This window comes from Gouania willdenowi, chromosome 17 (assembly GCF_900634775.1).
Source record: "Gouania willdenowi chromosome 17, fGouWil2.1, whole genome shotgun sequence".
Taxonomy (NCBI): Eukaryota; Metazoa; Chordata; class Actinopteri; order Blenniiformes; family Gobiesocidae; genus Gouania; species Gouania willdenowi.
In genome coordinates this window covers 22,601,111-22,628,658 of record NC_041060.1, presented here as the reverse complement: position 1 = coordinate 22,628,658, position 27,548 = coordinate 22,601,111, and the positions used below count along the sequence as shown (strand labels likewise).

General features: G+C 38.7%; 2 protein-coding genes across 2 annotated transcripts; one reads left to right on the top strand and one right to left on the bottom strand.

The window, feature by feature from the left end:
• Positions 1 to 15,151: 15,151 nt before the first annotated feature.
• On the top strand, positions 15,152 to 16,841 carry mrnip (MRN complex interacting protein). Its single transcript, XM_028473600.1, has 6 exons — positions 15,152 to 15,289; positions 15,401 to 15,460; positions 15,701 to 15,801; positions 15,888 to 16,022; positions 16,317 to 16,362; positions 16,530 to 16,841. Exons 1-6 carry the CDS (start codon positions 15,230 to 15,232, stop codon positions 16,701 to 16,703), a joined length of 576 nt encoding a protein of 191 aa, XP_028329401.1. The 5' UTR covers positions 15,152 to 15,229; the 3' UTR covers positions 16,704 to 16,841.
• On the bottom strand, positions 16,726 to 23,125 carry sqstm1 (sequestosome 1). The gene is made up of 8 exons (XM_028473599.1): positions 22,798 to 23,125; positions 21,544 to 21,639; positions 21,173 to 21,474; positions 19,522 to 19,627; positions 19,364 to 19,432; positions 18,355 to 18,452; positions 18,044 to 18,278; positions 16,726 to 17,040 (listed from the first exon to the last, which is right to left on the bottom strand). Exons 1-8 carry the CDS (start codon positions 22,955 to 22,957, stop codon positions 16,889 to 16,891), a joined length of 1,218 nt encoding a protein of 405 aa, XP_028329400.1. The 5' UTR covers positions 22,958 to 23,125; the 3' UTR covers positions 16,726 to 16,888.
• Between the last annotated feature and the right edge of the window lie 4,423 nt (positions 23,126 to 27,548).

Below are 27,548 nucleotides of genomic sequence, written 5' to 3'. Positions count from 1 at the left end.
GGTGGCAGTCACGCCAGTGGTATCTGTCATTGTGTCCTTGGGCAAGGCACTTCACCCACATTGCCTAGTATGAATGTAGTGTGTGAGTGAATGTTGGTGGTGGTCGGAGGGGCCGATGGCGCACTTTGGCAGCCTCGCTTCGATCAGTCTGCCCCAGGGCAGCTGTGGCTACAATCATAGTTTACCACCACTAAGTGTGGCGTGAAAGAATCGTGACTCAATTCTGTAAAGCGACTTTGAGTGTCTATGAGAAAGCGCTATATAAAATTGATGCATTATTATTATTATTATTATTAGATGTTAGTACTTTAGTGCCTCATGACGCTTTCACAGACATTTCTCTGTCATGGAGTATCTGTGCACCTCTGCGGCCCTGGGAGCCACATCACTCTGATCATGTTTTCTGTCTTCAACCAGGACACGTCTTATGGCTGGGAGCTGCTTCAGCACCATTTCTACCATCTTCTGCTTAGTGCCCCATCTTGTGGCAACATCCTGTGGGAAAGATCATACATTTCTTTGTTTTTAGTTGGTCTACATCAGTGGTTTCCAATCTTTTTTGTCCCATGTACCCCCTTCACATTTTTGTCAAATCATGTGTACACCCCCTCTTCACTACATAAGTACCCTCTCCATAATTTCACATGCTTTATTGTTGTGGAACAGTGGGCTCTCCTAAACCCCTAAATGTTTCTCTTAATCTACAAATTCAAAACATAAATTAAAATAAAATAAAATTACATGACACAGTTTAAAGTGGATTTATTAAAAACAGTAAGTAAATGCAGTCTTCTATTTAAAATGTTGCTAATTATTGTCTCCTATAATCAGAAGTGTAATAAAATGGCCTAGAGCATTAAATAATCCTGTTTGATTATATTATAGGAAAATATAGTATTTCATTGAGCAATAGTACTGCAAAAAATAGCCGAAAAAGGCATAGGAACATTTCCCAATTATTATTAATTTTTTTGGCAAATCATTTCAAGTACTCACTGCAATGTGCTCTTGTACCCCTAGGGGTACACGTACCCCTGTTTGTGAACCACTGGTCTACATCAAGATTCAGGCTGTCTAAAAAAAATGTAAATTTTTATATTTCCATTATTTATCATAATTAATTTGAATATTATATTGTTTATATTTGAGTTAATATGCAACACTATATTATAAATCTAGTGTTGCATATTAACAAAACTATTCAAATAAATATTATATTATATTATCACTCACCACTACTCACAGACACACATAAAAAAAAATCACATCCCGATTTTTTCTTTGTAAAATATAATTTTTTCATTCAAACATTTAGACTATTTTATTTTATTTTATTTATTCAAAAAAAAAAAACAGACTATTTTAAAGGAATGGAAGAAAGGAATAAAAGATAATTTAAGACAAGGTAACTTTAAAAAAAAAAAAATAAATTGTGTGTGAGGAATTTATCAAACTGGTTCTTGGTACAATTAACATCAAACAAAAAGGCTGAAAAGTTATTATAGTTACACAGTCTTTTTACTTTGTTGGTGTAGCATTAGTGTAACCTGGTAGAGCTGTATCCTCACCTCTTTTTTGTGTGTGCTGTGGGTGTGGTGACACAGGCCTTGTGTGTGTGTGTTGTGGGCGTCTTGTGAGTGTGGTGACACAGTTGCAGGTAATCATCTGGGGAACACTGTCTACTTAAGCAGCAGACTTGCACTGCTCTGTCCCTCTGTATCTCTGGTTCTTGCTGTCCAGGTAATGCACAATATTAACAGCCTACACTCTCTTAAAAAAAAAAAGCCTAAAACTGCACATATACATTCTCTCATTTTCCCTTTACTATATTAATTAATTAATTAATTAATTAATTAATTTCATTTTAATTTTCCCTTTACTATATGTGGTTCAGAAATATTTATTTTGTTACATGCTCTCTGTATCGCTGGTTCTTGCTGTCCAGGTGTGCTGAAGGGGGCTCTACGGGCGTGGCCCATGGAGGAGGAAGCAAGTGGGTCGTAGTCTAATCCCAAGTCCGATAAAGAACGCAGCCCAAGCTCCGCATTGCGCCATGGCTGCGCGGCCTTGTCGCTCGGACTGGGAAGAAATCGACCAACCTCCTTCACTGACTTTCCCCTGCCTGACAATTTGCACATCAGCACTTTTGGATATATCCTCAATTTTAGACTACCTTTTTAATCTTTTAAATTTTGTAATAAAAATTAACTTTTTAAACTACAACCTGGCTTAAGAATTTTGTCCACACAGAACACTGGTTGGTCAGACAGCACCCTGGGAGTTACATTAGCATTAGCATCACTTGCTACATAACAAGGCAGCATATCAGTCTAGTGATTTCTACTTGTTATTGAGGTACCACACTCATGTTAATAAAATCCTACCTTAAGCAGTGTTTGAACGCCTCATTTCACACAGTTTGGACAATAATATCCTTTACAAGATAAAACGTTACTGTTTTGGTTACATTAGGCCTGGGTGACATGGACCAATACTCATATCTATATTTTTCCTCAAAATGGCAATAGGCGATATCCATCCATCCATCTTCTCCCGCTTAGCCGTTTCCGGGTCGCGGGGGCAGCATCCTCAGTAGGGAGGCCCAGACTTCCCTCTCCCCGGCCACTTCCTCCAGCTCTTCCGGGGGGACCCCGAGACGTTCCCAGGCCAGCCGAGAGACATAGTCTCTCCAGCGTGTCCTGGGTCTTCCCCGGGGCCTCCTTCCGGAGGGACGTGCCCTGAACGCCTCACTTCAGGGGGGATCCTAATTAGGTGCCCGAGCCACCTCATCTGGCTCTTCTCGATGCGGAGGAGCAGCGACTCTGCTTTGAGCCCCTCTCGAATGACTGAGCTTCTCACCCTATCTCTAAGGGAGAGCCCAGCCACCCTACGGAGGAAACTCATTTCGGCTGCTTGTACCCGTGATCTTGTTCTTTCGGTCATGACCCAAAGTTCATGACCATAGGTGAGGGTTGGAACGTAGACCGACCTGTAAATCGAGAGCTTCGCTTTTTGGCTCAGCTCCCTTTTTACAATGACGGACCGGTGCAGACTCCGCATCACTGCAGACGCCGCACCAATCCGCCTGTCGATCTCTCGCTCCATCCTTCCCTCACTCGTGAACAAGACCCCGAGGTACATCTCCAACCCGGAGAAGGCACTCCACCTTTTTCCGGTCGAGAACCATGGACTCGGATTTGGAGGTGCTGATTCTCATTCCGGCCGCTTCACACTCGGCTGCGAACCGATCCAGTGAGAGTTGAAGGTCACATCATCTGCAAAAAGCAGTGATGCAATACTGAGGCCCCCGAACCGGACCCCCTCAACGCCCTGACTGCGCCTAGAAATTCTGTCCATAAAAGTTATGAACAGAATCGGTGACAAAGGGCAGCCCTGGCGGAGTCCAACCCTCACCGGAAATGATTTCGACTTACTGCCGGCAATGCGGACCAGACTCTGACTCCGGTCAAACAGGGAACAAACAGCTCCTATCAGGAGGTTCGATACCCCATATTCCCGGAGGACCGCCCACAGGAATCCCCGAGGGACACGGTCAAATGCCTTTTCCAGGTCCACAAAACACATGTGGACTGGTTGGGCAAATTCCCATGACCCCTCAAGGACCCTGCTGAGGGTGTAGAGCTTGTCCACAGTTCCACAGCCAGGACGAAAACCACATTGCTCCTCCTGAATCCGAGGTTCAACTATCCGGCGGACCCTCCTCTCCAGTACCCCTGAATAGACCTTACCGGGGAGGCTGAGGAGTGTGATCCCTCTATAATTGGAACACACCCTCCGGTCCCCCTTCTTAAAAAGGGGGACCACCACCCCGGTCTGCCAATCCAGAGGCACTGCCCCCGATGTCCACGCGATGTTGCAGAGTCGTGTCAGCCATGACAGCCCCACAACATCCAGGGCCTTGAGGAACTCCGGGCGGATCTCATCCACCCCCGGAGCCCTGCCACCGAGGAGCTTTTAACCACCTCGGCAACCTTAGCCCCAGAGATAGGAGAGCCCACTCTCGGGTCCCTGGGCCCTGATTCCTGATTGGAAGGCGTGTCGGTGGGATTGAGGCGGTCTTCGAAGTATTCCCCCCACCGATCCACAACGTCTCGAGTCGAGGTCAGCAGCGCACCATCCGCACCATACATAGTGTTGACGGTGCACTGCTTCCCCCTCCTGAGACGCCGGATGGTGGTCCAGAATCTCTTCGAAGTCGTCCGGAAGTCGTTCTCCATGGCCTCACCAAAGTCCTTTGGCTTTCGCCGAGGCAAAAGCCTCGGCGACCGCCGTGGCTGCACTCCGCTTGGCCCATTGGTACCTGTCTGCTGCCTCCGGAGTCCCACAGGCCAAAAAGGCCCGGTAGGACTCCTTCTTCAGGTGATAGGCGATATAAACCATTTATTTTTGTATCAATAGTTTTACAAGAAAAACAATTATGGGTCAAAGTCAGTGGAGAAAAGTGCCACAAAGACCCTTTTATTAATCATTAGCAGCACAATAACATTTTGTGTCACTTTTGACTTTTCCCTTCTTAAGGCTGAAATGTGATCAAATTATGTAGTGTTGCTTTTTTCAGTCGTTTTTAAAGCAAATCACATTCAGGACACTGTTTCTTTAAGAATGTGGAAAACATCCCCGTTAGCAGCAGCAGCAGGTCTCTGCTGAGGAGTGACAGAGAGTTAGTTATAGAAGATAAACACATGCAGCGTTTCCTCAAACATCTCTCAGTGCTTCAACACTCAGAACTGATGGAGTTTTACAGGACAGACAGACATCTGCACTCAGCCTCTGACAGACAGTCGTTAACACAGCTGACTGTGTGTGTCCGTGCACTGGGGGGAGGGGGGCTTGGTTTTTTTAGACGAGGAAACTAACACGAACACACACACACAGCAATATAAACAGTGAACAAAATTAGGTCATTACATACCATCTCAGATGGCGTCTGATTACTAGAAACTCTTTCTGAAAGCATGTTGACGAGTCGGTGCGTGTTGTGTGAGGTGTGTCACATATGTTGACCCATTATCATTTTTAACCTCTTTCCACTATATATCATGTTATTTTTGCCAATTTAGCCACATTCTCAATTTGTCATGCCCCTTATTTGCCAGTTTAAACTAATCGCTCCTACTAATTGTTCCAATATTGACACTTTGAACTCTTTTTAATACTTTAATTTTGCCACTCTAATTTGCAAATTTTAACCAATTTCTGTGGCTTTTAAAATACCATTTCACTGCCTTTTTGGTCACTTTAAAAAAAAAAAAAAAAATTCTGATTAAAACAAGAATTTACAACTTTAAGATGACTACATATTAGGGCACAAATAATAATAAACTTCCTGGATAACAGTGAATATTACTCAGATAAATAAATAAATGCGGTTATCACAGATTCATAGAACAAGGGACCATAATTTTTCTGACTTTATGGATTTGCTTCAAAAAGCTTTCCCATTTCTTCCCCCTTATGGCCCTGTCTCCACATGGCTGATCTTCAATGTACATGTGTTCAATCTCCTTCAGTTCAGTGGGGGTCCCCGGTCTCTGGCACCTTTATTTTGGGGGTCGCAGGCTAAAAGGGTTCAGAACCAGTGCTCTAAGGGTTGAAACCCTGTTATTAAAAATCAATTGGCTGAGATGGAGGCCGATGGCACTTGGTGGCTTTTTACGCCACGCACCACCACTGTTGGCCCCGCCCCTTCCATAAAAACTAGCACCTGCGGACTCTGCAAACTGTGGTGAGCAGTGTTTGGAATAACGGCGTTTGTTTTTCAGTAACGGGGTAATCTAACTAATTACTTTTTACGCCGTTACAACGCCATTATTGTTACTGAATGTTAAATGCGGTGCGTTACATGCATTGATTGAATAAAATGTTATCCGAAAGCATCCCTGGCTGAGGAGGTGGGTTAAAAACAAGAGAGCGATTATGATTGGCTAAGGCGACGTGCCAGCACACGCGACACACACACGCACACACACACACACTACAGATTTGATGAATCAGCAGTGATGTTGAGCGTGGAGCAGTCTGATGAAAAGTTGACATTTTTAAGGTGACGATACAAACACTACTTTAAATTAATTGTGGTCAAAGGCAAGAACGTGTATGTGAAGTGTTCATTATATCCAGGAGTGAAGACTTTGTCGACATCCGTTGTAAGCAACTCAAAATTAATGAAGCACCTCACGACACACGCATCGAAAAAATGTGAATTATTTGAGCAACTTTTTTTTTTTTTTTTTTTTTTTAACAGTAACGCAAATAGTTACTTTCTTTGGTAATGAGTTACTTTTATTATAGAGTAATTTAGTTACTAACGCAGTTACTTTTTTGAACAAGTTGTGAGTAGTAAGTTTTTTAAAGTAGCGTTCCCAACACTGGTGGTGAGTAGGTTGGATCGAGAGGATTGAGAATAGAGATGTACAGTGAGTGCTGAGTAGGTAGTTCGTTCCTGTTAGTGACTGGGCGTGGCTTAACTGCTCATTTTTTGCATGTCCAGCCTATACGCACGTCAGCCAAAACCTCAGGGTTTAGTTACTCTTTAACTATTCATCATTTTTAAAACCCTATCTTTCCAGTGAAATAATTATATTTTACTGTGGTGTCCAACATGACTCAGCAACAACACTTAGCTATGTGGTTTTCAAACTGTGGCTCAGGTGATACTAAGGGTATCAAAGTGTGCAGAGAAAATCTTCACCAAGACTACTGGGCCAGATGATTCCTGCTTTCATGATGTTAACTCGTTAATCTGAGTGGAACATCTGACTGGTGCAGCAGAAATCACATCTCTCTGAATTGGTTTCTTTTCTCAGGTCATTGTCTTAGCAAATGATGTTGTTGTTGAAATCTGCTTTTCGCCAGAAGCCAAACAGCTGTTGTTGTTCTCCTCCGTCGTCTGTGCGACTCGGCCTGTCTGCCCCGAACACTCCCCGCCTGCTCCTCTTTTCTCCAGGGCAACTCACTGATATCGCCCCTTTCATTTCACTTATCTGTAACGATAATTACTCCCACCATATGTGGATCTAATTGATGCCTCACAAATGTGTAAATCCGCACGTACTTTGTGCATCTCGCTAATAAAGTCGCATTGCTTGTTAATCTGGACTGTCGTGTGCAAATCCATTAAGTGTGTCACAATTACCATTGCAAACAACATTTTTTCAGTGAACACACATAGCGATGGCTTCATCCTGGGCTGACACACTTGATTGTTGGATATTTCACTCGTGCACATGAACATTTGTTATTGAAATTTGCTAAATATTCTAATGGACACGTCCTCAGGCATTTGTTGTTATTGAACATAGAAGAAGAACCAAAAAAAAAGGTTAAAATATTCCTCTTTTTATCTCTAATTTAGCCTGTATGTCTGGTGCAGTGCCTTATTTCACCACTAGAGGGAACATGAGTACCAGTCTATATCTGTGTGCTCTCCAGCACTAAAAGTGATCCTCTTCTTACATCCTAATCAGTTTTAGCCCCAAAGGATGCAAACCTTTAACCAAATACTTAAAATAAAGTAAATTAGGGTCTGAAATGATACATTTTCACCCTTTTGTTGCAAACACTGTTTTTTATTTGGCTTTTTTATTTGTAATTTCTTCATATCTCCAACCATCAGGGTCTGTTGTCAGATTTAATCATTTATTATTATTTTTAAAACAAAACAAAAAAAAAACACAGCAATTAAAAAAACGTAAACCACAAATTAAACATCTGGATGCTCAGATGGAGACATGTAGAGCCGGTCAGTTGATGCTTCATGTGCGTCCTGTTGTTATTTTTTCACCATCTGTCTAGTAATTCTTACTTTTTATGTACCTTTTTCTGTGTGTGTGTGTTTTTTTTTAATATTTATTAATAACTTCAAAGTGATTAATGTGGCTTCATGGAAACTTTCCAAATGTGTTTATTTTCTTTAAAATTAAAAATTCCCTACAGTATAAGGTTTCTCGCTCATTTCCACCTTATTCCTGTGGGCGCTACTGTAAGAATGATGTTGGGCATGACAAGTAACAATTCACTAATGATAGCAGTTAATTCTAAAAATAATGAATAAGCTTTCAAGACAATATTGGCTTTTCAAATGTGAATTATAGAAGTGTTCATCTTACATAAATACAGGATACACAGCAGTACATAGAATCTGTACTACAAAGTCAAAGTATAGCATAAATCTCTAAAAAAATTGCCACAGGTGAAAGGGATCTTTAACCTAAATGACAAAAAATATTTAAACTTTATGAGTAGGAGTGAAAGGCGATTTAGAAGCTGCATATAGCACATTAAACCCATGCTTGTTGAGGTGGGCATGTTTGACAAACTGTGACGTGTTCATTACTCAAGGAAGTGTTCCATTCATGTTAGATTGGGTATGTAGCCTATAGCTATAAAATATCCAGCATTTCAAAACACTTCAGAGACCAACAGACCTTTACATAAACTGTTCAAGTTCATGAATCTGTCTCCCGCTTGTTTTTGAGTGTTGCTGTTTGAAGTTTCTCACACCTGATGCAGTCTGCTCTGCGTTGCCAGATAAAGCTGTTATTGTAATTCCACCCATTAACTTTAAATAATCCACCAAAATGTGGCCTACATCGCCTTCTTCATAAATCTAAGCTCCACCTGACAACCAGCTTCTCTTTATTTTCCGCTCTACGCTCATCTTTTTTGTTACTTTTCTCACTTATGTTTACATCTTATTTCCCCTGTGAAGTGAAACTAGGACATGTTTATTCATTGTTTACTGATTTATTTTGACTTAGGCCAATTCATTATATACAATTTGATCAAATAGAATGCAAGAAGTGTCTCAAAAGAAAGACAAATGAGCATCCAGCTCCGCCGAAAGACAGACAGGCCTTTTGCTACCAACCGCCAAAAAAAGCCAAAGAAGAAGAAGTAGCAGTACTTGATCATGTAAAGCCTAAGTTCCCAAAGTGGGATACGGGTACCCCCAGGGGTACCCAAATAGTCATAAGGGGTACTTGAATAAAACTTAAAAATTGGAAACTAGAATATAAATAGACCAGTAGTTAGGAGCCTTCATGCATTGCCACAAATTACACATTGGCCTTTGTACGACTGCCCTCTAGCGGTGACTGAGAAACAATCTGATCAAAATAGCACAAATTGCTTTGCACTAGCCAGAAAATGCCAGTAGGTTAGAATCAGAGACGTACCGTGAGCACAAGGGTTGGGAAGGCAGGGCGTTGCATATCGAGACCACCAATGTCAACACCAATGACAATTCCATATGTTTCTGCTGGCAAGTGTTAATCAAACAAAATTAACATCGTAAAACACCATTAAATTAAATAAACAATTATTCAATAGCAGCCTCCATACTCTCCCAACAAGATATATTTCATGACACGACAGCGCATCCGTTGCTTGTGTTGGAAACACAGAAACAGGGAGGAAATGACGACAACAACAACAACAACAACAACTCAGAACAGCCTCAGTGAGGTGCATCCACAAAGTCAATCCTTCCTTTTGTTCCATTCACTGTGGAAAGTACAAACCAGTTTCTGACCTTACCTTTGCTGAAGGTCTGGTAGCTCAGGTGTTGGTCTCCCATCTTTTAAAAGCTGTCATTTTTCTCAAAAGAAAGTTTCTTTATCGTCTCTAGCACTGTCATCCTGCCTGTAGTGTAATCCCGCCCACTAGCTAGAGAACGTAGCAGCGGCCACGCTTTATCAATTCACTAATGCACTGTGAACTTAAGTATAGCATTTAGCATAGCACAGTTACGTTCAAAGATAGCGTAGAGAGCTGCCTTTTTACGTAAATGGTTTTCATCTTGGGGACCTGACTGCACATGCGCAAACACATAAAACACGCTATGGAAACGGAGGCAGAGCAGCAATGTGTTTCTGGGAGGGGGTGTGGCCTACTCCTGCCTTACAGTGAAGTGAGACTGTGCAGCGTCTCTGTCGTACCAGGAAATAGCGACGTTTAGTCATTTGGGCGATGAAAAGCATCAAATGCTGACACTTTCAAAATTATAGGTTCTGTAGGCTATCGGAAATGGAAAAATAAATAATTTATAATTATATTATAATTAAAACAAATAATCAAAATATCCATTTATCCTTGGGTAGGCACTGCCTACCTTGCCTACCCTGACTGCATGTCACTGATTAGTTAAATAAATTGAGTGATACTGCACTTCTAAATAAGATGTGGAAGGGAAAATTCAAAGACAAATTTCACTGTAGGGCTACATTGTATATGACATTACATTATTGTGTTTTTTAAGTGAGCAGGAGTAGGGGGTACATGACTTAAATATCTGAAGGGGTACAGGACTGTGAAAAGTTTGGGAACGATTAATGTAATGCACGTTGAATTGCCTTGTGTATGAATGTACAAGTTTGCTTCGCCTTGCCTCATCTAGGAAGTGCTCCCAAACCCATCTCAGCCTATAACAGTACAGAAAGCTCCCATCCTAGTCTTTTATTCAATCTAAATTATTGCGAATAATCAACTCTATTGTGTTCATTTATTTGTAAATCTAATGTGAAAAAGTCAGGACCTCGCCAGACGTGATCCTCACCGCTTGTCGTTGCTAAAAACATGTAGGAAAATGAAACATCACCCACTGTAACACTCGTATCTCTGCATCGTACGGCCCTGGATCAGCCATGGAAGCCTTCAGCTCCTGGACCTGCTGCTGAACAACACACCCTAGCTTTTTGGCTTTCCCCTCCTTACCCTCAGGCTGCACCAGCTGCCTCCACCATGCACCATGCACCTTCCACACCTCCGACACGCCTTCGTCCAATGCCTCCTCTTCCTCACACTCGCCTCTTATTTTGGCTCTCAACTTTTCTCCAAAAGGTGAGCCGGAGCCATCACGGATGGCACCGTGCGTGACTAATGGTGGAAACATGTTAAAATGGTCGCAGAAATGTCCTTGAGAAGACAAATGAATTTTCAGCAGAATAATTAACTTAATTAACAAATTTGCATGCAAATTCATCAGGGCCATTGAAGTCTTTCCAGCTCAGCTTGATGAACGTTGCTGTGTAATAACCAGCTCATTTACATTCTGCCATCCAGTGCCATTCGTGTGGATTACTGAGAAAAGGCTAAGTGTGTGTGTGTGTGTGTGTGTGTGTGTGTGTGTGTGTGTGTGTGTGTGTGTGTGCGTGACTATAGCTTCACACGGTCTCATCCATTGCCTAAAATATCTCAGAGAAAGCTTCATGAATCCATTTGACATGACACACAGGTTTATGTCGCACACGTTTCACGTAAAACAGCCTCAGGCTTTTTAGAGACGCACATGTTTGTAGGCCTACATCTGACCCTGTGTGTGTGTGTGTGTGTGTGTGTGTGTGTGTGTGTGTGTGTGTGTGTGTGTGTGTGTGTGTGTGTGTGTGTGTGTTGGAGGTTTTAACATTTTTTAACGACAGTGCAGTCAAGTAACCCGGGAGGGTTTACGACTCAGGATTGGTGCCAAGGACTGCCCACCAGAGAGCAACGCACGCACGCACGCACGCACGCACGCACGCACGCACGCACGCACGCACGCACACACACACACACACACACACACACACACACACACACACACACACACACACACACACACACACACACACACACACACACACACACACACACACACACACACACACACACACCTAACCAACCCCTCGTCTCTGCAGGGCAATCTTTAAAAGCAGCAAGGTGTGACGGCACAGACTGGCAGCTTGGCAGACATGCCCGAGGATACCCACGCTCCATCAGCCGTGAACGGGCACCATCACATGGGCTCCACCCAAAACCTCAGAGACAAAGGAATCCATGCAGATATCCCCACAGTGGTCAACTGAACTAATAAATAAAATAGAAACATCTGTGGGTTTTTTTTTAATTTTTTTTTTTAGAAAATCTTCCCTAAAATGTGAAAAAACATCTTCATACAAAAGCTTCTATCAGTGTTGTTCCCTCCGTGGTCCCACCAAGCACAGCTAGCGTGTATCTTATTTTAGGTAGACGATCAATGTACTATTAACTATTACATGTCTGAATGTACAGTAGGAATAAGTTATCGCTGTTAGAGTTTTTGAGATACTTTCGTATCCAGTACCTGAGATTACCTACAGTGAAACATAGTCATAGTTTTGCTTTGCTGAATCAATCAATGAATCAATTTATTACAAATGAACAGAAAATGAATCAACAATAATATCAAGTCAATAGGAGAACAGGGAATCGTCTAAAACACAGCTGTGTGCATCAGGGTCGGCTCACTCCCTGGGCCTATACTGTATGTCATTTTCTCTTTGTACTAAGACATTTGTGATTTTGTCAGGGTCAAACATGAGCTCATCAAAGATAAAGACATAGACAAATTATAGAGATCAAAGCACAGTTTTCAAAAGTTGAAATCTAACAGTATTATTTTAATTAGAAGATGTTTTACAGTTATTATAGTTAGTTAAAAAAGACGTTTAGTGCTGATATAAACAATACAAATTATGTTCAAGATTATTGATTTATTCATTATGATTTTCTATTATTTAAGGGTCTATTGTTTCTGTTTATTTGATTTATTAGGTATATGTATATGAGTTGTTTAATGTGTATTAAGTTTAATATTTAAACTAGAATTATTCTTATTTGTTAACAATTTTTTTTGCGCAAACTATCCTTTTTTAGTGTTAATCTGAGTATCCTAGTTATTTATATGTAATTTGTTTCATCGCTTACGTACTTGCTTTTGTTTTTGTTAGATTTAGATGAAGTTGAAATCAGATGTTCTAAAACCATTTGCTGTGTAGGTTTTGAGAAAGTTGACTTGGATATATTTTATTTTGGGTAAATACGAGCTATTGGACATTTAATTATAGTGTGTTAAAAAATAAACCATGAATAACAATCCATATTTACATTTTACATTGTAAGTAACCATGATGAAAACAAGAAGTGAAAGTACTCACGTTACTGTAATTGAGTTGCTTTTGTAGGTACTTCTACTTTTTTATTTCTAAATCAGTCATTTTACTTGCACTTAAGTTTAAAAGAAGTAAAATTAGTTACATTTCTACATCCAACCGATACTGAGTAAACAATGTATTTTTTTTTTTTTAAATGATCAACAGACATTGTAAAACTACAAAAAGAATGAAACAACCAGACAACAATTAAATGCATCACATCAAAGCCGACCAACCAGATTAAACGTAATGCATAGCTCAAAAACAGCATTGAATGATGGTTATTTTCTCAGTGTTAGAGTTCATAAATGTAGCTATACTTAGAGCCTGAAAAATGTATTTTGAATTGAATTCATAGGTGTTGTTTTATTTTGAAAATAATTGTACATTTTGACAAACCTTTTATTTCCTACAGATGCCTTTGTAGAAGTAGAAGATTTGGTCTCTTCCTTTTTAAGTTTATACATGAGATGTTTACTTTATGCAAGGGAACATGACAAGATTTATTACCAAAAATAAACATGGGGGTGAAAGTAACTGATAACTTTTACTTTGAGTACTATTTAATTGAGCTACATTTTACTTGTACTTGAGTTTTTTATGTATGACGTACTTGTACTTGTACTTGTGTACAATTTCAATCAAGTAACAGTACTTCTACTTGAGTAGAATATACTATTCACACCTCTGCTAACCAATGAAAGAGTCCCACTCTTCCCTGGAGACGTACCAATGAATGACCAAGATTCTCCATACGGAAACACGTGACGTGTGAGCGATCAGAATCAGAATCAGAATGTGTTATTGCCATTGTTGATGAACATAATTCACAACAAGAAATTTGCTTTGGCTTACAGGTGCTTAAAAATGTGCAATAACAAACAATAGAATAGAATAGATTAAAAAATAAATTAAAAAAAACAAGGCATGCAATAAAACGTTCTTGATAACATATTCAATAGATTATATCTTAAAAAATATATACAACAAACATGTCGTCATTGCAGGTTATTAAGGACATGATTTATAAAGTGACCTGAATTATAAAGTGGCAGCAGTTATGAAGTCATAAGTTTGTGTTGAGTATGTAAACGTGACCGTGGTTTGATGGACATGACAAAGACTTTCTTTTCATCTATTTGCGTTAGTGAAAAATCTTGTTAGAATATCTGAAAGCTTTTGCTGGTGTTTACGTTAGTTCTTTAACGTGTATCAATATGTATGATCATTGGTATAGACATTGTGGACATTGACATGGAACTTTTTATTACTTTTTTATGACTGCACTAAATACAGAATGCTATATCCTGCATGTAGCTTTTTGCAATTTTAACCATGTGTCTAAACAAGTCTCTCTTGTGAACATGAGAATGTATGTTTCAATGGATTTTCTTTATAATTAATAGAGATTAGAATAATAATAATAATAATAATAATAATAATAATAATAATAAAACAAAACATTTTAAGATCTTAGACTGTTCAATATCCTCATTAAACACTGAACTTATCGGCCTTCTAATAAGGTTAATCTATAACCTTATATATATATTTGTTTCATTATGATTTAACAAATTTACAAAAAGACAGGAAGAAATTATTTTAAAAATTAGACAACTAAACAACAATAAATTAAAATTAGTGGTTTATTTTGAATTTTTTAAGAGGCTTAATTTATTTTTCTTTTTTAAAAAAAAAGCTTTTATACAAGTGTTTTTTTTTAAGGTATTAAAAGTGAGACTATTTTTGTTTGCACAACATTAACTGTTTTTTTTTTTTTAAGGTTTCATATCACTAAATAAAACATATATTTTTATATAATATTTGTTTTAAAGAAGTAGTTAATTCCATACCTTTATGTAAATAATTAATTAATTACGCTACCTAAACTAATAACTAATAATTTTCTTCCGTGATCAGCCTGACTGACCGGTGTCATGTACTGAGTTCACAATTTACTGATTGAATATGTGCATATATGCGCATGCGCACACATGCGTACTACCGAAAAATTAATTTTTGCTGCAAAAAAATAATATTTTTTGTTTTCAAAGTGAACAGACACGTGTTTTATTTCTTTATTGGATTATGTTAGGGTTAGAGTTATAATCTCAGTACGGAGGTAAACTCAGTACGTGACAGGCAGTCTGTGACGTGACCTTACGTCATTACGTCGCCGGAACGTCAACGTAGCGCGAAAGTTGAAAACGGATCTGAAACCTAATAAACTATATAAGAAGAAAGTGTTTGACCTGAGCGACATGTCGCAGGTGTTTCACTGTGTCAGGTGTTTCAGGTGCGACAGCTTCCAGGTCCAACAGGTAAGTGCTAACAGGCTAATGGCTAAAAACAGCTGGCACCGACATGCTAACAATAGCTAACTGTGTTGCTGTTTACGTTCCTCGTTACGTCATAACCTGTTTGTTCTGCAGGTTAAGAAAGTAAACAAATGGAGCTGTAAAATGTGTGGAATAAAACAGTCTCTGCTAAAGGTGAGTGTGAAGCTCAGGTTTTTGGTGTTGTGATCCTGTTAAAGGGGAATATGGATATATATATATATATATATATATATATATAAGTTTTTGTTTACTAAACTCAGGGTTGGGACAACTCGAAAGAATAAAACATAGAAGAAATGTCTCCTGAAAAGACAACAAATCTCTGCCTTTTACATTTGTTTGCGCCTACTTGCTGTAAGACCTCACCTGATTGGCTTCCTGGTTGATTGACAGGAGTATGGGCGGGGCTCTGGAGCTGACTGCAGACGTCAGGTTCAAAAGTTAAATGCCATGCGAGGAGCCAAATTGGAGGAGTGCAACAACGGGGTGCAATGGTTAGCCTCCTGCTCCTGTAGCCCAGTGGTTGCTATGGTAACCCCCTCCTTCATCCTAATGCTCAGGTATGTGTGTGTGTTTCCAGTGAGCAGACAGAGGAACAGGTGAGACCTGCTCAAAGCAGTCGCTGGAACAAATACTTGGACTCACCTGAAGAGGCGGAGCCTGAGGATGACCTGAATCAGAGCATGCATCTCCATAGCAACAACACTAGTCACAGGTAATGCCTTTCTTCTTCTTTTTTTAATAATATTTTGGTAATACTACATAATTATTTAGTGCATTGTTTTTCAACTTTGGGGTCACCCGGAATTCAAATGGGGCCACCTGAAATGTCTAGTAATTGATTAAAAAAAAAGAAAAATACTAGATAATTATTTTTTAAATTGAAACACCACACACAATCTCAAGCGACTGTATTCTATACTCTCTCAGATATAAATCTAGTTAAAGAAAATATATATACAGTATAAAAATGAGCTTTCTGACACTTTCAACTGGTTTGTTCTTCCAGTGGGATCATGAAGGGAAACTCAGACAACAGACCTACACTTCCACAGGTACCAGTCACCTGACCTGCACATCCAATTAGTCTTTACTGTTTATACTTTATACATGTTTTTTTTGGAGCCTTACCTGCCTTTAACTGAATATTAGAAGCTGTTTTTCCACTGATGATGTGTCAGTGAAGGCAACAGGTCTAAACTATTTTCTCCTTTCTGTGCAGTCTATGAAACCTTTAAACTACAATCAATCCCTCAGTTTTGACTGTCAGGCTCATGGACAGAGCCTGAGACCAACTGGAGCCTCGACTGACGGTGACATCACCAGCAGACCCCGCCCTCTGCTTCCTGTTTCCATGTTCGAAAGTGGTGAAGATTTCAGCAGTGACATTTTCTGACCAATCAAACACTCAGAGCCAGTTTGTAATTTGCTTGCTTTTAATATTTGTTAGAATTAATAAATTGTAGAAACAAGCTGATTAGTCATAAGTGATTAATAGTTATCAGATTATAAGAAATATTGTTGATCTCCTCCTCCCTGGGTTACGATCAGGGCAGTGGGCAGAGCTGTTTGATTCCATCCTCAGGGCTGTGAGCGGCGCTGTTTGATGGCGTCCAGCGCGGCGCTGACATCAAACTCTTTTTCCTGGAGCAGGCGAGTGAGCCAACCGTCTTCATCTGAGAACCCCATGGACAGCATGAAGGACAGGGACTCCACCAGCCGCGGGTCGGCCTCTGGGTAAAAGGTAAACGTTGAAAAGTTAATCAACTAGTTTCTAGTGTTGAAAATCACTTGTGCTTCATATGTGACAGCACGGTTTATTATCTCATTCAATGCATCTGTAAAAAGTTATGCTACCAGGGGTGCATGTTAAAAAAATCAATTCCATTTTTCAATTACATTTATGTTTATTACAGGACCAGGATTTTTTTCAATTACAATTTTTTTAATCCTCAAAGTAAATTACAACTACGTTCTCAATTATTAAAGTTCAATTAATTACAATTACTGAGCCTGAAATAAATAACCTAATAAAAGTTCACCTTCCTTGTGTTAGCTTTCTGTTAGCATCTCTTATGATAACGGTCCTAAATCAGCTGTAAAATACATTAAAAACAAATATCTATAAACAAATTTCTTTCCAATCTATTGGTTACCTTGTTACACCCTTCCTAAACAATGAAAATATAGGTTTCAATATTTTTGTCAGTATATCTTTAAAAACATTTTTAAGGTTAATTGTGGAAAAGCTTGATATGAAACATATTTTAATGATTATTAACTACATATGTGTAGAACTGTAACATGTTCTTTAGTTTTGCATTAAATTATAATTGAGAATTTTTATAGAATTTTCATGGCAATTACAACTACAAAGCCAATTATCTAAACTCAATTACAATTTAATTACGAGTATGGCAGAAACACTTTTTTTTATTACAATTATATTCATGCCATATTTGTAATTATCAATTAAGAAATTACAATTATAATTGACCCCAACCCTGTATGCTACACTAAGATTTTTTTTTTTTACTGAAGTGGAGGAAAATAACTTGTTTAAAATAAGCTCTTAAAATGGAAATTGTCATTTTATAATAGAACATCATTAAATAAAAGCTTCTTCTTGTTTCCATAACCACAGCTTTAAAATAATAACTTTACAATATATAATCAAACTTACATTATCAGTTTGTTTAATTCTCAACTTTATAGTAAAAGCTAGCTCACGCTCACCTTTAGGCAGGTGGGGGTACAGGCCCGCCTCCTTCAGACCTGTGGCCCCTGCCTGCACCTCCTTCAGACCTGTGGCCCCTGCCTGCACCTCCTTCAGACCTGAGGGCCCTGCCTGCATCTCCTCCAGACCTGGATCTGGCTTCTCCTCCTTGTCTTCTGGCTGCAGTTCTCCAGTTGAAGGGTCCACCTCCTTTGAGCTCAGATGAGTCCACTCCTCCTCAGACTCTGAGCTCTCCTGAGGTCAGAGGTCAGTCAGCCAGGGGGATTTCAACAATGACATCATCACTGACGTTTATAAACAATTAACTGACCTTTGACCCCTTCCCTGCTTCCTCTTTGTCACCCTCGGTTTGGGGGGTCACCTTCGTCTTCTCACCTCCGTGTTCCACATCTATGTCCACGTCTATACCTGAAGATTAAATGATATGTGATATATACAGTATTATAGAATGTATCAGAGTTGGGCTCAATTACATTTTTCATTTACAATTACGTTTTCAAGTATTCATGCTCAATTACAATTACAGTGACCAATATTTTTTCTAATTACAATAATTTTTCATCCTCAGAAAGTAAATTACATTTACATTCTCAATTACTAAACTTCAATTACAATTAATCACAATTACTGAGCCTAAAATAAATAACCTAATAAAAGTTAACCTTCTTCTTGCGTTAGCATCTCTAATGATAACGGGTCCTAAATCAGTTGTAAAATACACTAAAACCAAATATCACATTTATTTTCTAACTATTAGTTACTTTGTTAGGCTTCCTAATCAATCATCATATTTTAAAAATTATTAACTACATATGTGCAGGACTGTACAAAGAACTTGACCATGGTTCCCCAGTTAGTGATTATAATTGACAATTCTTATAGAATTTTTATGACAATTACAAAGCCAATTATCCAAATTCAATTTTGATTAAACATTTTTAAATTTACACTTACACCATAATTGTGATTATCAATTACAATTATAATTGACCCCAACCCTGGAATGTATTATATATTACATTTATTTATTATTTCATCCTTCTAAGATCCAGTTAATCTGAATTGTAATGACATGAGAACAGTTTAATATGGTTATAGTGCTGGCCCAAAAATATTTGTTAGATTAAATGTGATTCTTATAAAAGCCAGTGAATTCAATGAATACTTCTTTTAAAAAAATGTTATTCAATAATCATTTTTCACTTCTGCAGGAGGCAGAAAGAGGCCAGGAATCTTTAAAAGTATATTATTTCCCACCCTGATTCCCAGGAGAAAACAAATAACATGAATCGCATGACATTTAGTTAATCATTACTCACCCAGTGGGCTGAGCATGGCAGCCACGCCCTCTCCGATGTTCTTCAGGTAGTTCAGGTGGCTCTGATTACCTGCACACAGAATAGGCTGTTATCAATCCAGTACCACTACAGTGACCTTTAACCCCTTGTTAGAAAACAGCTGTTAGTCCATTACTGACCAGAGGGGGCGGAGCTGCTGGCTGCAGGTGGTCTGCATTGTCCTCCTCTCCCCTGGGTACACATGAAGTGTCTCATCATCTTCACCCACTTTCCCCGAGGACCCCACTGTGGAGTAGACAGATTACTCAGTAACACTCAGGTAATTTAGACACATACACTTTTTAACCTGAAATTACTCAATAACCGTAAGTTATGGTGATATATAGAAGGACTCAGGAACACTGATAACTGAATGATGTTAAAACGGAAAATTAATCTCACTGTAATGCATGCTAGGAGAGCAACAGCAGGTTATTTCTAAAGCATTACTGCAGATGAAATGTCACGTAAACAGCATTAGTCAGATTAAATATGTACAGTAACCGTAACGCACGTCACAATTCTGATATGCATTGACCTTATTTTTACAGATGAACTAAAGTTGGTGTAAAAAAAAATGAAGGCTCAGGCTTTGTGTGTCAATAAGTGACGGCACCAGAAGAAAACACACACACTCATCTGACCTCTATACTCAGTGTTCATATAAACAGGACGGGTTTGTTTTTTCTGTATCTACAGATGAAGTAAATAGAGGAAACATCTATTTTATAATACACTACAATCAGTTTGGGATTCAAAATCACTAAGTTTCTAAGTACACAATTGTTTGAAGACCACCAAATGAGTTTAAAACTGAGTATTTCTCTTTATCAGTGCCATCATTTATCATTTAATGAGTAAACTACACCATATAAGAGAGAAACATACATTTAGTAAAGCAGAAAGTAATCTTAATAATACTAATAAAGAGATGCATTGCTTTCAATAAAAAAAAATATGAATAGACCAAGTGCCTCCCAATGGTTCAAACAAATGTTCTCTCGCTTACCTTTAGAAAAGATTACATACATCTACAAGTCAAAGCAACATATATTAGAAAATATTTGGGGGCCCTTTATTGACTTTATTAAGAATTGGATGTTTCTGATGATTTGACTAATTTTTGAATCTCTTGCTGTTATGTACATGTAGATATGTCTACCTCCTAAACTCCAAGAGAAGGTATGTCCTTGAAAAGCATTATGTGCCTTTTATTGTTATGTTATTTTTTAATTTTTATTTTTCATTGCTTTTACTTTTTATATATTTGTAAAAAATGTGATACTGAATTGTATCAGTAAATCAGTGTATCAGTAATCAGTAAGTAAAAGTATAATTGTAAATTGTGAAAAATGTCCCTTGATTTGGTTCTGATTGATTATTTGGGGCAAGTTCCTATAAATATAAAAATTAAAAAGAGGTTAAAATAATTCTGGATGATGCAAGGCAGGTTATGTGTTTTTAAAGTCAGTATAGGTTAATGCTAGTTCAGTTCCAAAAGTGTTAGGATTTATTTAGCTAATGATGGATTAGATTAAAGAAGGCTAATTTATCAAATCATGCTAAATTAGGATTATTCAATGCAGGTTGAGTCACTTTAGGATTTCTCCAACCAGGTTAGGTTGACACTGAGTGCATATTTACTTTAGTTAAGTCATGCGTGTCCTACAGCGCCCCACATGACCGGTAAACCTGGCTTAGACTAGTCTAACCAGTCAGGAGAGAATGTGATGGAATGCTTGGTTGTTGTGATTATGAGGTGTCGGTGACTGACAGGAAGGGGTGTCATACCTGCAGTGGGTGCCAGATTGGCAGCAAGGCGTGCTCGGTGTGCTTCCCCTGAGCCTGACAGTCCGAGCACAGGTCGTAGTCTGGACACACGGAACACTTGAAGCGAGTGCCGACCACCGGACCTTCACAGCCATCGCACGTCACGTTAGGGTGCACGACAGGGGGTGGGGGCATGTGAGGAGGTGGCGGGGGCATGTGAGGAGGGGGCGGAGGCATGTGAGGAGAGGGCGGGGCATGGTGAGGTCCAAAGGCGAAAGGAGGGAATGCATGAAGAGGGAAGTCCCGGCGATGCTCTTTTCTCTCTGGAAGAGTTCAGACAAACGTTATGGACGTGCAGACGTGAACTTGACTTTGCTCTGAGCTTCACTGACCTTTGACGTACAGACGGAACGTTTCGTCCTTCATAAATGTCAGAGCCATCACCAGCTCCTCGTCAGACGAGAAGGCGACCAGGTCACCATCTTCATCTGAAACACAATCATCGTCACTCATATCCATTAATCAGGTCTGATGGTAAAACACAGGTTTGACACACCCAGAGCCAGTCCATTGTATGCAACACAAAGGCACTATTTTTCCTGGAAGTACAACTGCGAAAAATAAGCCTGAATCAATTTAACTACGCTGTTAAAAACAGTAATGGAGAAATAAACATGCTTACCTGATTTATTCACTGCATTGATACAATAACAAATAGTTTGTTTCATAACTTCATCTGTTCACCTGACAGTGGGAGGGGCCTTGTTTGTTTAACTCGTAGAACAGGATGGAAATTGTCTGTTGTGTTAGTTATGTCTACCAAAATTTTTCATTATAGTTTTCGTCGACTAAATTTTTTTAAGAAGTGACAATAACTAGACTATTACTAATTTTCAAAATCATGTTGATGAAAACTATATCAAACTATATTCAACACTACTATTTGACATGGGATTCTGGGACAAAATTCAATCATAACTCATGTGAACATGTGGTCTTAAACATTGATCACATCAAATCTGTCAGTGTGTATTTACAAACATTATCATCCAATATCAGGTTGATAAACAGTGATTGAATCTCTTTTTTAAAAATGCACAAACTATTCCACTTTATATTTTACTTGACTATATCAGTAACAGATTAAAAAAAAAAAAAAAAATCTTAATGTCATTTAGTTGACTAAAACTACACTGTAACTGAAATCGTCCTGATTACTACATTTGGACTAAAACTAAGATGTATTTTAGTCAAAAGACGAGAAAAACTAAATGAAATGAGCTGTTAAAATGAACAATGATTTGTAGTTTGTTTACCTCAGCAGAACAGACTAAAGCTAATCTGTAATTTGTCTGTTTGTCTTTATGGAACAGGTTGAAAACCTTGATTTTGGCCCTTTGTTGTGTGTTGACTTTTGCTAAACAAGCTAAAATTATCCTGTGGTTTCTTTACGTCTGTCATTTGTTTGTTCACCATTGTATTATCAGTTCGTGTGTTTACGCCCTTAGAACAGGCTGCATGACCCTCTGGTTTGTTTACCTCTGTAGTTTGTGTGTGTGTGTGTGTGTGTGTGTGTGTGTGTGTGTGTGTGTGTGTGTGTGTGTGTGTGTGTGTGTGTGTGTGTGTGTGTGTGTGTGTGTGTTTACCTTTGTAGAAGAGACTGAAGATTTCCTGTGGCTTGTTGAAAGCTCGTCCGGTTTTCTCTCTCAGAATCTCAAAGGTTCTGTATTCTTCCACCGTGAACCGTCGGATCTCCTTCACCGATTGGTCCTTTCCCAGCAGGTAAGCTTTCACCGTCACACTCATATTGGACTTAACCAACAGACAGATAGCCAACTATATCACGAACTGACGGACTGATACCCAACAACGCACTGTAAGGTAGCAACTGACGGACTGACACCACGGAGTGACTTTATAAACAGACCACGAAAGTTTGTGACGCAGCAATAGCAAAGAGCCTGTTTACTTCCGCACACGTCACCGTAGTCAGTGGATAGATCACTTCTCATTGGCCGAGGACTAGACAGCCCACCCTAACAGCCAATGTGAAGCTAGAAGGGGCGGGACTTTGTTTTTGAGCCACGACCTGTTAGACTGGACGGAAAAAAAGTGCGAAGTCACTGCTAAGTAGGTTACGCTGAAAGACTTTTATAATTTTTGTGTTTTATTTAACACGTCTTAAAGTCGAAAAGCCCCAATACGCAATTTTACATAATTACCTGATTATGTAGTTTTCTTATCTAAAAGTATTATGATGTCCCTTTTGTTTATTTTCCTATGTTTCTTGGTCTTCTCTTCAATGAGTACATACAATGCCTTTATTTTTTTGTTTCCAAATGTATGTTGTCAAACTTATCATTAAAGAAAAAATAGATTTAAAAATAAACATACATAAATATTTTACAAAAGCCTAACCTTAATCCTCGCCATAAACCCAAGTTTTATTTACTTTGAAGTTTAAATATTGTTTTGTTTTTTTTGTTGTTGTTTTTTTTTTTTTTTGGGGGGGGGGGGGGTGTCTAATTATTATTATTATTAGTCATTTATTTTTATATAACATTGAGAACATTGACCTTTGTGTGTAATGGTACTTTCCAGAATGTGCCAGAGCGGAGAGAGTTCACATGACGCTGAGTCACCAATGACTCACTGTCATGTGAACACAGACATCACGTCGTTTGCCAAGTTACCAAATATTTTTTTTTTTGATCTACATGTATTTACATCACTTTCACATGAGAATACATTAATTTTCAAAGTCAAAGTGTGTGTTTTTGTCCCTTTGTCTTGGGCAGAGGGATGCTGCATACATTGATATTTACATACAATACATTCATAATATATTTATAATAAAATAAATACAAACATACATAGACTTACATATTCAACAGGGATCAGATTTTTTTTTGTAGATATATTTACAATATTTATACATTTACATTCATTTCATGTAAAGCGACTTTGAGTTCCCAAAAAGCGCTAAATAAAATTGATGTATTATTATTATTATTATTATTATTATTTATGTATGCTCACGTTTTTAGTTATGTTTACATTATTACACGTGTGAATACATAATTTCTTTTGTTTACATTTTTTTATTTTTACATGTTTGCATTCATTTTACATGTGTTTACATTTTTTTTAATATACATGCATTCATATTTTTACATGAGGATGAATAATTCATAAAGTGTACCTGTACAAGTCATCTTTACAACATCAATCAGGTTTTATGTATTAGCGAGAGCACATGAAGTTTCATCAAGTACTTTTCTGAACAGTTTCATTCTTTGACGCAGAACTAATGGGGACCAGCCATTGTCGGTCTAATCCAGAAGTTTCTAACCTTTTTCGGGTCGTGACCTCATTTTGATATCATAAATTTATGGCTATCCCAGAGACATTTTCTTTTCTGGAATTAGTTTTTGATCAAGTGTTTTACAAATACAGAAAAGCCAGAATTAGCGCATACAGTGACAAGATGCAGCACCAGATATTTTTATTTGAGAGAGTTTAGGAATAGAAAACAGTTTGATATTTGCATGTGATGTGTTAATTTGATAAAGAATAATAATTTTAAAAAATGAAAAAAACGTCATTTTAAGCAGTTGTTTTGTTTTTCTTTTATTTTTATTAATTACTTGACATTTCAGGCGACCCCATTTTAATTCCAGGCGTCCCCACATGGGGTCCAGACCCCAAGGTTGAAAAACCCTTGTATAATGTGACTGGTCTTGTTGTATCTGGGTTATCTGCTGCAGGTAAACAAACCGTGCTCATAGGTTGACAGTGTTTCAGATGGAACAAACCTGGCTGTAACTGTGCTGAAATGAGTGTGAATGGTTATCTGTTGGAGCCACGGAGGGATAATATTTATTACATTCTTGTGATTCCCAGGAGGAAAAAACCACCAGAAAGTAGTGGTTTTGTAGGGCAGTATAAGCTCTGCAGGGCTACAGCACCACCTACAGCCTAAACTGTGTTTAACCTTTGCATAATGGATAAAAAAACATGCTGCATAAAAGAATTTAGTCTTTCAATAGTGACATCTCTGTAGTGTTTTTCACCCATTTTCTAGAGCTGCTTCTTCCTTCATTCAGGGTCTCCACTTCACATTGAGTGTAAGGGATAGATTTAATAAAGGAAGGCATTTTGTCATAGGGCCACATAGAGACAAAAAAACATTCTTGCACTCATTCAGTCTTATAGGCAATTTAGAGACTCCAAAGATTGTAATGTACATTTTTTTTTTTTAAATCATTGTAGGAAACCAAAGTAAACCAGACTAACACTATGGGGCATGCTGGAGAACATGCAAACTCCACCCCCTTTACACCGGTAGCTCAAAACCTTGCCCAGTGCCTGGACCAAGTGTCCATGGAAACTGAGGGTGAGGTGTCGGGGTGGTAATGCACTTGTTGCTCACACCTCTCGTGCAATACCTACATTTGCTTCCTGACATTGTCTCATATTGTGCAGTAAAGTGAAGGAGTTCTAAAAAAAAGGTATAGCGGCAATTTTTTTAATGTAAAATTTCAAATTTCACTTTTTTTCAAACACTTCATTCTTTCTCTGCAGCGCAGTGGTTGGGGACCACTGGCTTACATCACCTTGCAGCCTTTTAATTTGTTCCCTCTCTTTAATTTAATTGTATGATTTAGTGTGTGTTGTAATATTATAGTAATATTTGTACTGTATTTTTCCCTTCCCATGAGCTTTAAAATATGTCAAATTTCATTACATATTTGTTTTGTTTTTTAAATATGTCACTGAACAGCTGCTTTTTTCTCTTTTAGATAGAGTACTCTATATTAGCATTGTATTAATAAATACATGCTTATTGTTAATTATATTGATTGACACAGGACTGGGAATAATACTGTACGATATTATTTCATTTTAAGCATGACGCAGGAATTTTTTTTTATAGTATTGACAGAAAAACAGATTCCTTGGGGTATTTGTGTAAATGCAGCCTGAGACTTGTCGTATAGCACTGAAAGGAAAAGCATCTTTTACACAATCAATAAGAGATTTTTACATGAATAATTATCACATTTAGTGGGAAAAATATCACCTGACATATGAAAAAACTGTGAGATTCGGCGTACTTTGATACTCTCTCCTACGCTTCTTACGCAGACATATGTACGCCGCTCGGAGCTGTTACCATCGTTGGAAGTGTGAAGGGGAATTGTTGCAGTGATATGCTGCTATTTAGTGTTTTGACAGAAAAATGCTTTTTAGCAGCAGAGCTGGCATCGGTCCGTAGAACGCCAAGTTTGCCAATTAATTCCTGCAGAAAGGCTTTGATACTTTGAGAACACGTCGCAACACCAGACAGCCTCGCTGTGTTTTTAACGACAGGTTTTAACCATAAAATAAACGTGTTTATTGCACAGTCTGACCCTCTTTGTTTTGAAGCTTCCACTGAAGCAAGACGAATACAAAACACAAATGGACCATTAAACCGACCTTCAGCCCGGGCCGTGTGAAAATCAAACGGCTGTCAGCTCGCCATGAGGGGAAATATGCAGAATTACAGCCCGTCTCCCTCCAGTGACGGCATTAAACACACCGATCACATGCTTGTTTTGATGATCCTCCTATTTGAAGTTAACAACTTGCAGCTGAAGTGAATAAATCTGTGGACGCTTCGATCACAGGACGTGAAAGGAGGGGACTCGCCTCTGCTGATACGCGACAGTTACTCTCCCATCGTACGCCTCGGAACAATAGACCAACAAATCCCTTCATCTGATCACTAGCCATAAAGCCCACACAAGCACATTCTGTTTCCCCTCCAGAAAGATGTATGAAGATAAAAACAGCACCTGTGTAGATCTTAAGTCTTTGTGCCTCAGGTTTTTCCCACTTAAAAGTCTTCATTTGTTTAACTCCAGCCTGAAAAGTTGCCGACGTATATCAGAAGATAAATTTAAGTAACTTCACTGTAACCCTTTCCTTTGAGGCGGGGGTTGTATTCGACTACGGCACCGTTTGATGGTGCAATTGATGGGAAACTTCTAAAGAAAGTCCCAAAGCCTCAGAGGAATTTGATTACCTCCATCCATTATCTGCACAGTGAGCAATCGCGAAGCTCGCCATCTGTCATCCGTTTCATTTGCATCGTCAACACCTGCCCTGCCTGTTTATGCCTCCACATTTTTTATAAGCTGCCTTTCACGGCGGAGGAAAATGTTGACTTTTCCTTCCAAATACATTAATTTCACAAGTTCAAAGAACATATTGAAGTGCGAACGACTTGGTTTGTGTCTAATCGAATTTGGAAAGTCTTCATTTCAACGCCGCAAAATATACAGCAGCTGCTTTTAGAGATCACTGAAAACTATCGAGTGCTATAAACAGACAGACGGGTAGATAGATAGAT

Coding starts and splice junctions, on each gene's coding strand:
- mrnip (XM_028473600.1), top strand. CDS start 15,230: ATGTCGCAGGTGTTTCACTGTGTCAGGTGTTTCAGGTGCGACAGCTTC. Junction 15,802..15,887: donor TGCAACAACGGGGTGCAATG/GTTAGCCTCCTG, acceptor GTGTGTTTCCAG/TGAGCAGACAGAGGAACAGG. Junction 16,023..16,316: donor AGCAACAACACTAGTCACAG/GTAATGCCTTTC, acceptor TTGTTCTTCCAG/TGGGATCATGAAGGGAAACT.
- sqstm1 (XM_028473599.1), bottom strand. CDS start 22,957: ATGAGTGTGACGGTGAAAGCTTACCTGCTGGGAAAGGACCAATCGGTG. Junction 19,628..21,172: donor CAATCTGGCACCCACTGCAG/GTATGACACCCC, acceptor TCTACTCCACAG/TGGGGTCCTCGGGGAAAGTG. Junction 18,279..18,354: donor AAGCAGGGAAGGGGTCAAAG/GTCAGTTAATTG, acceptor CTCTGACCTCAG/GAGAGCTCAGAGTCTGAGGA.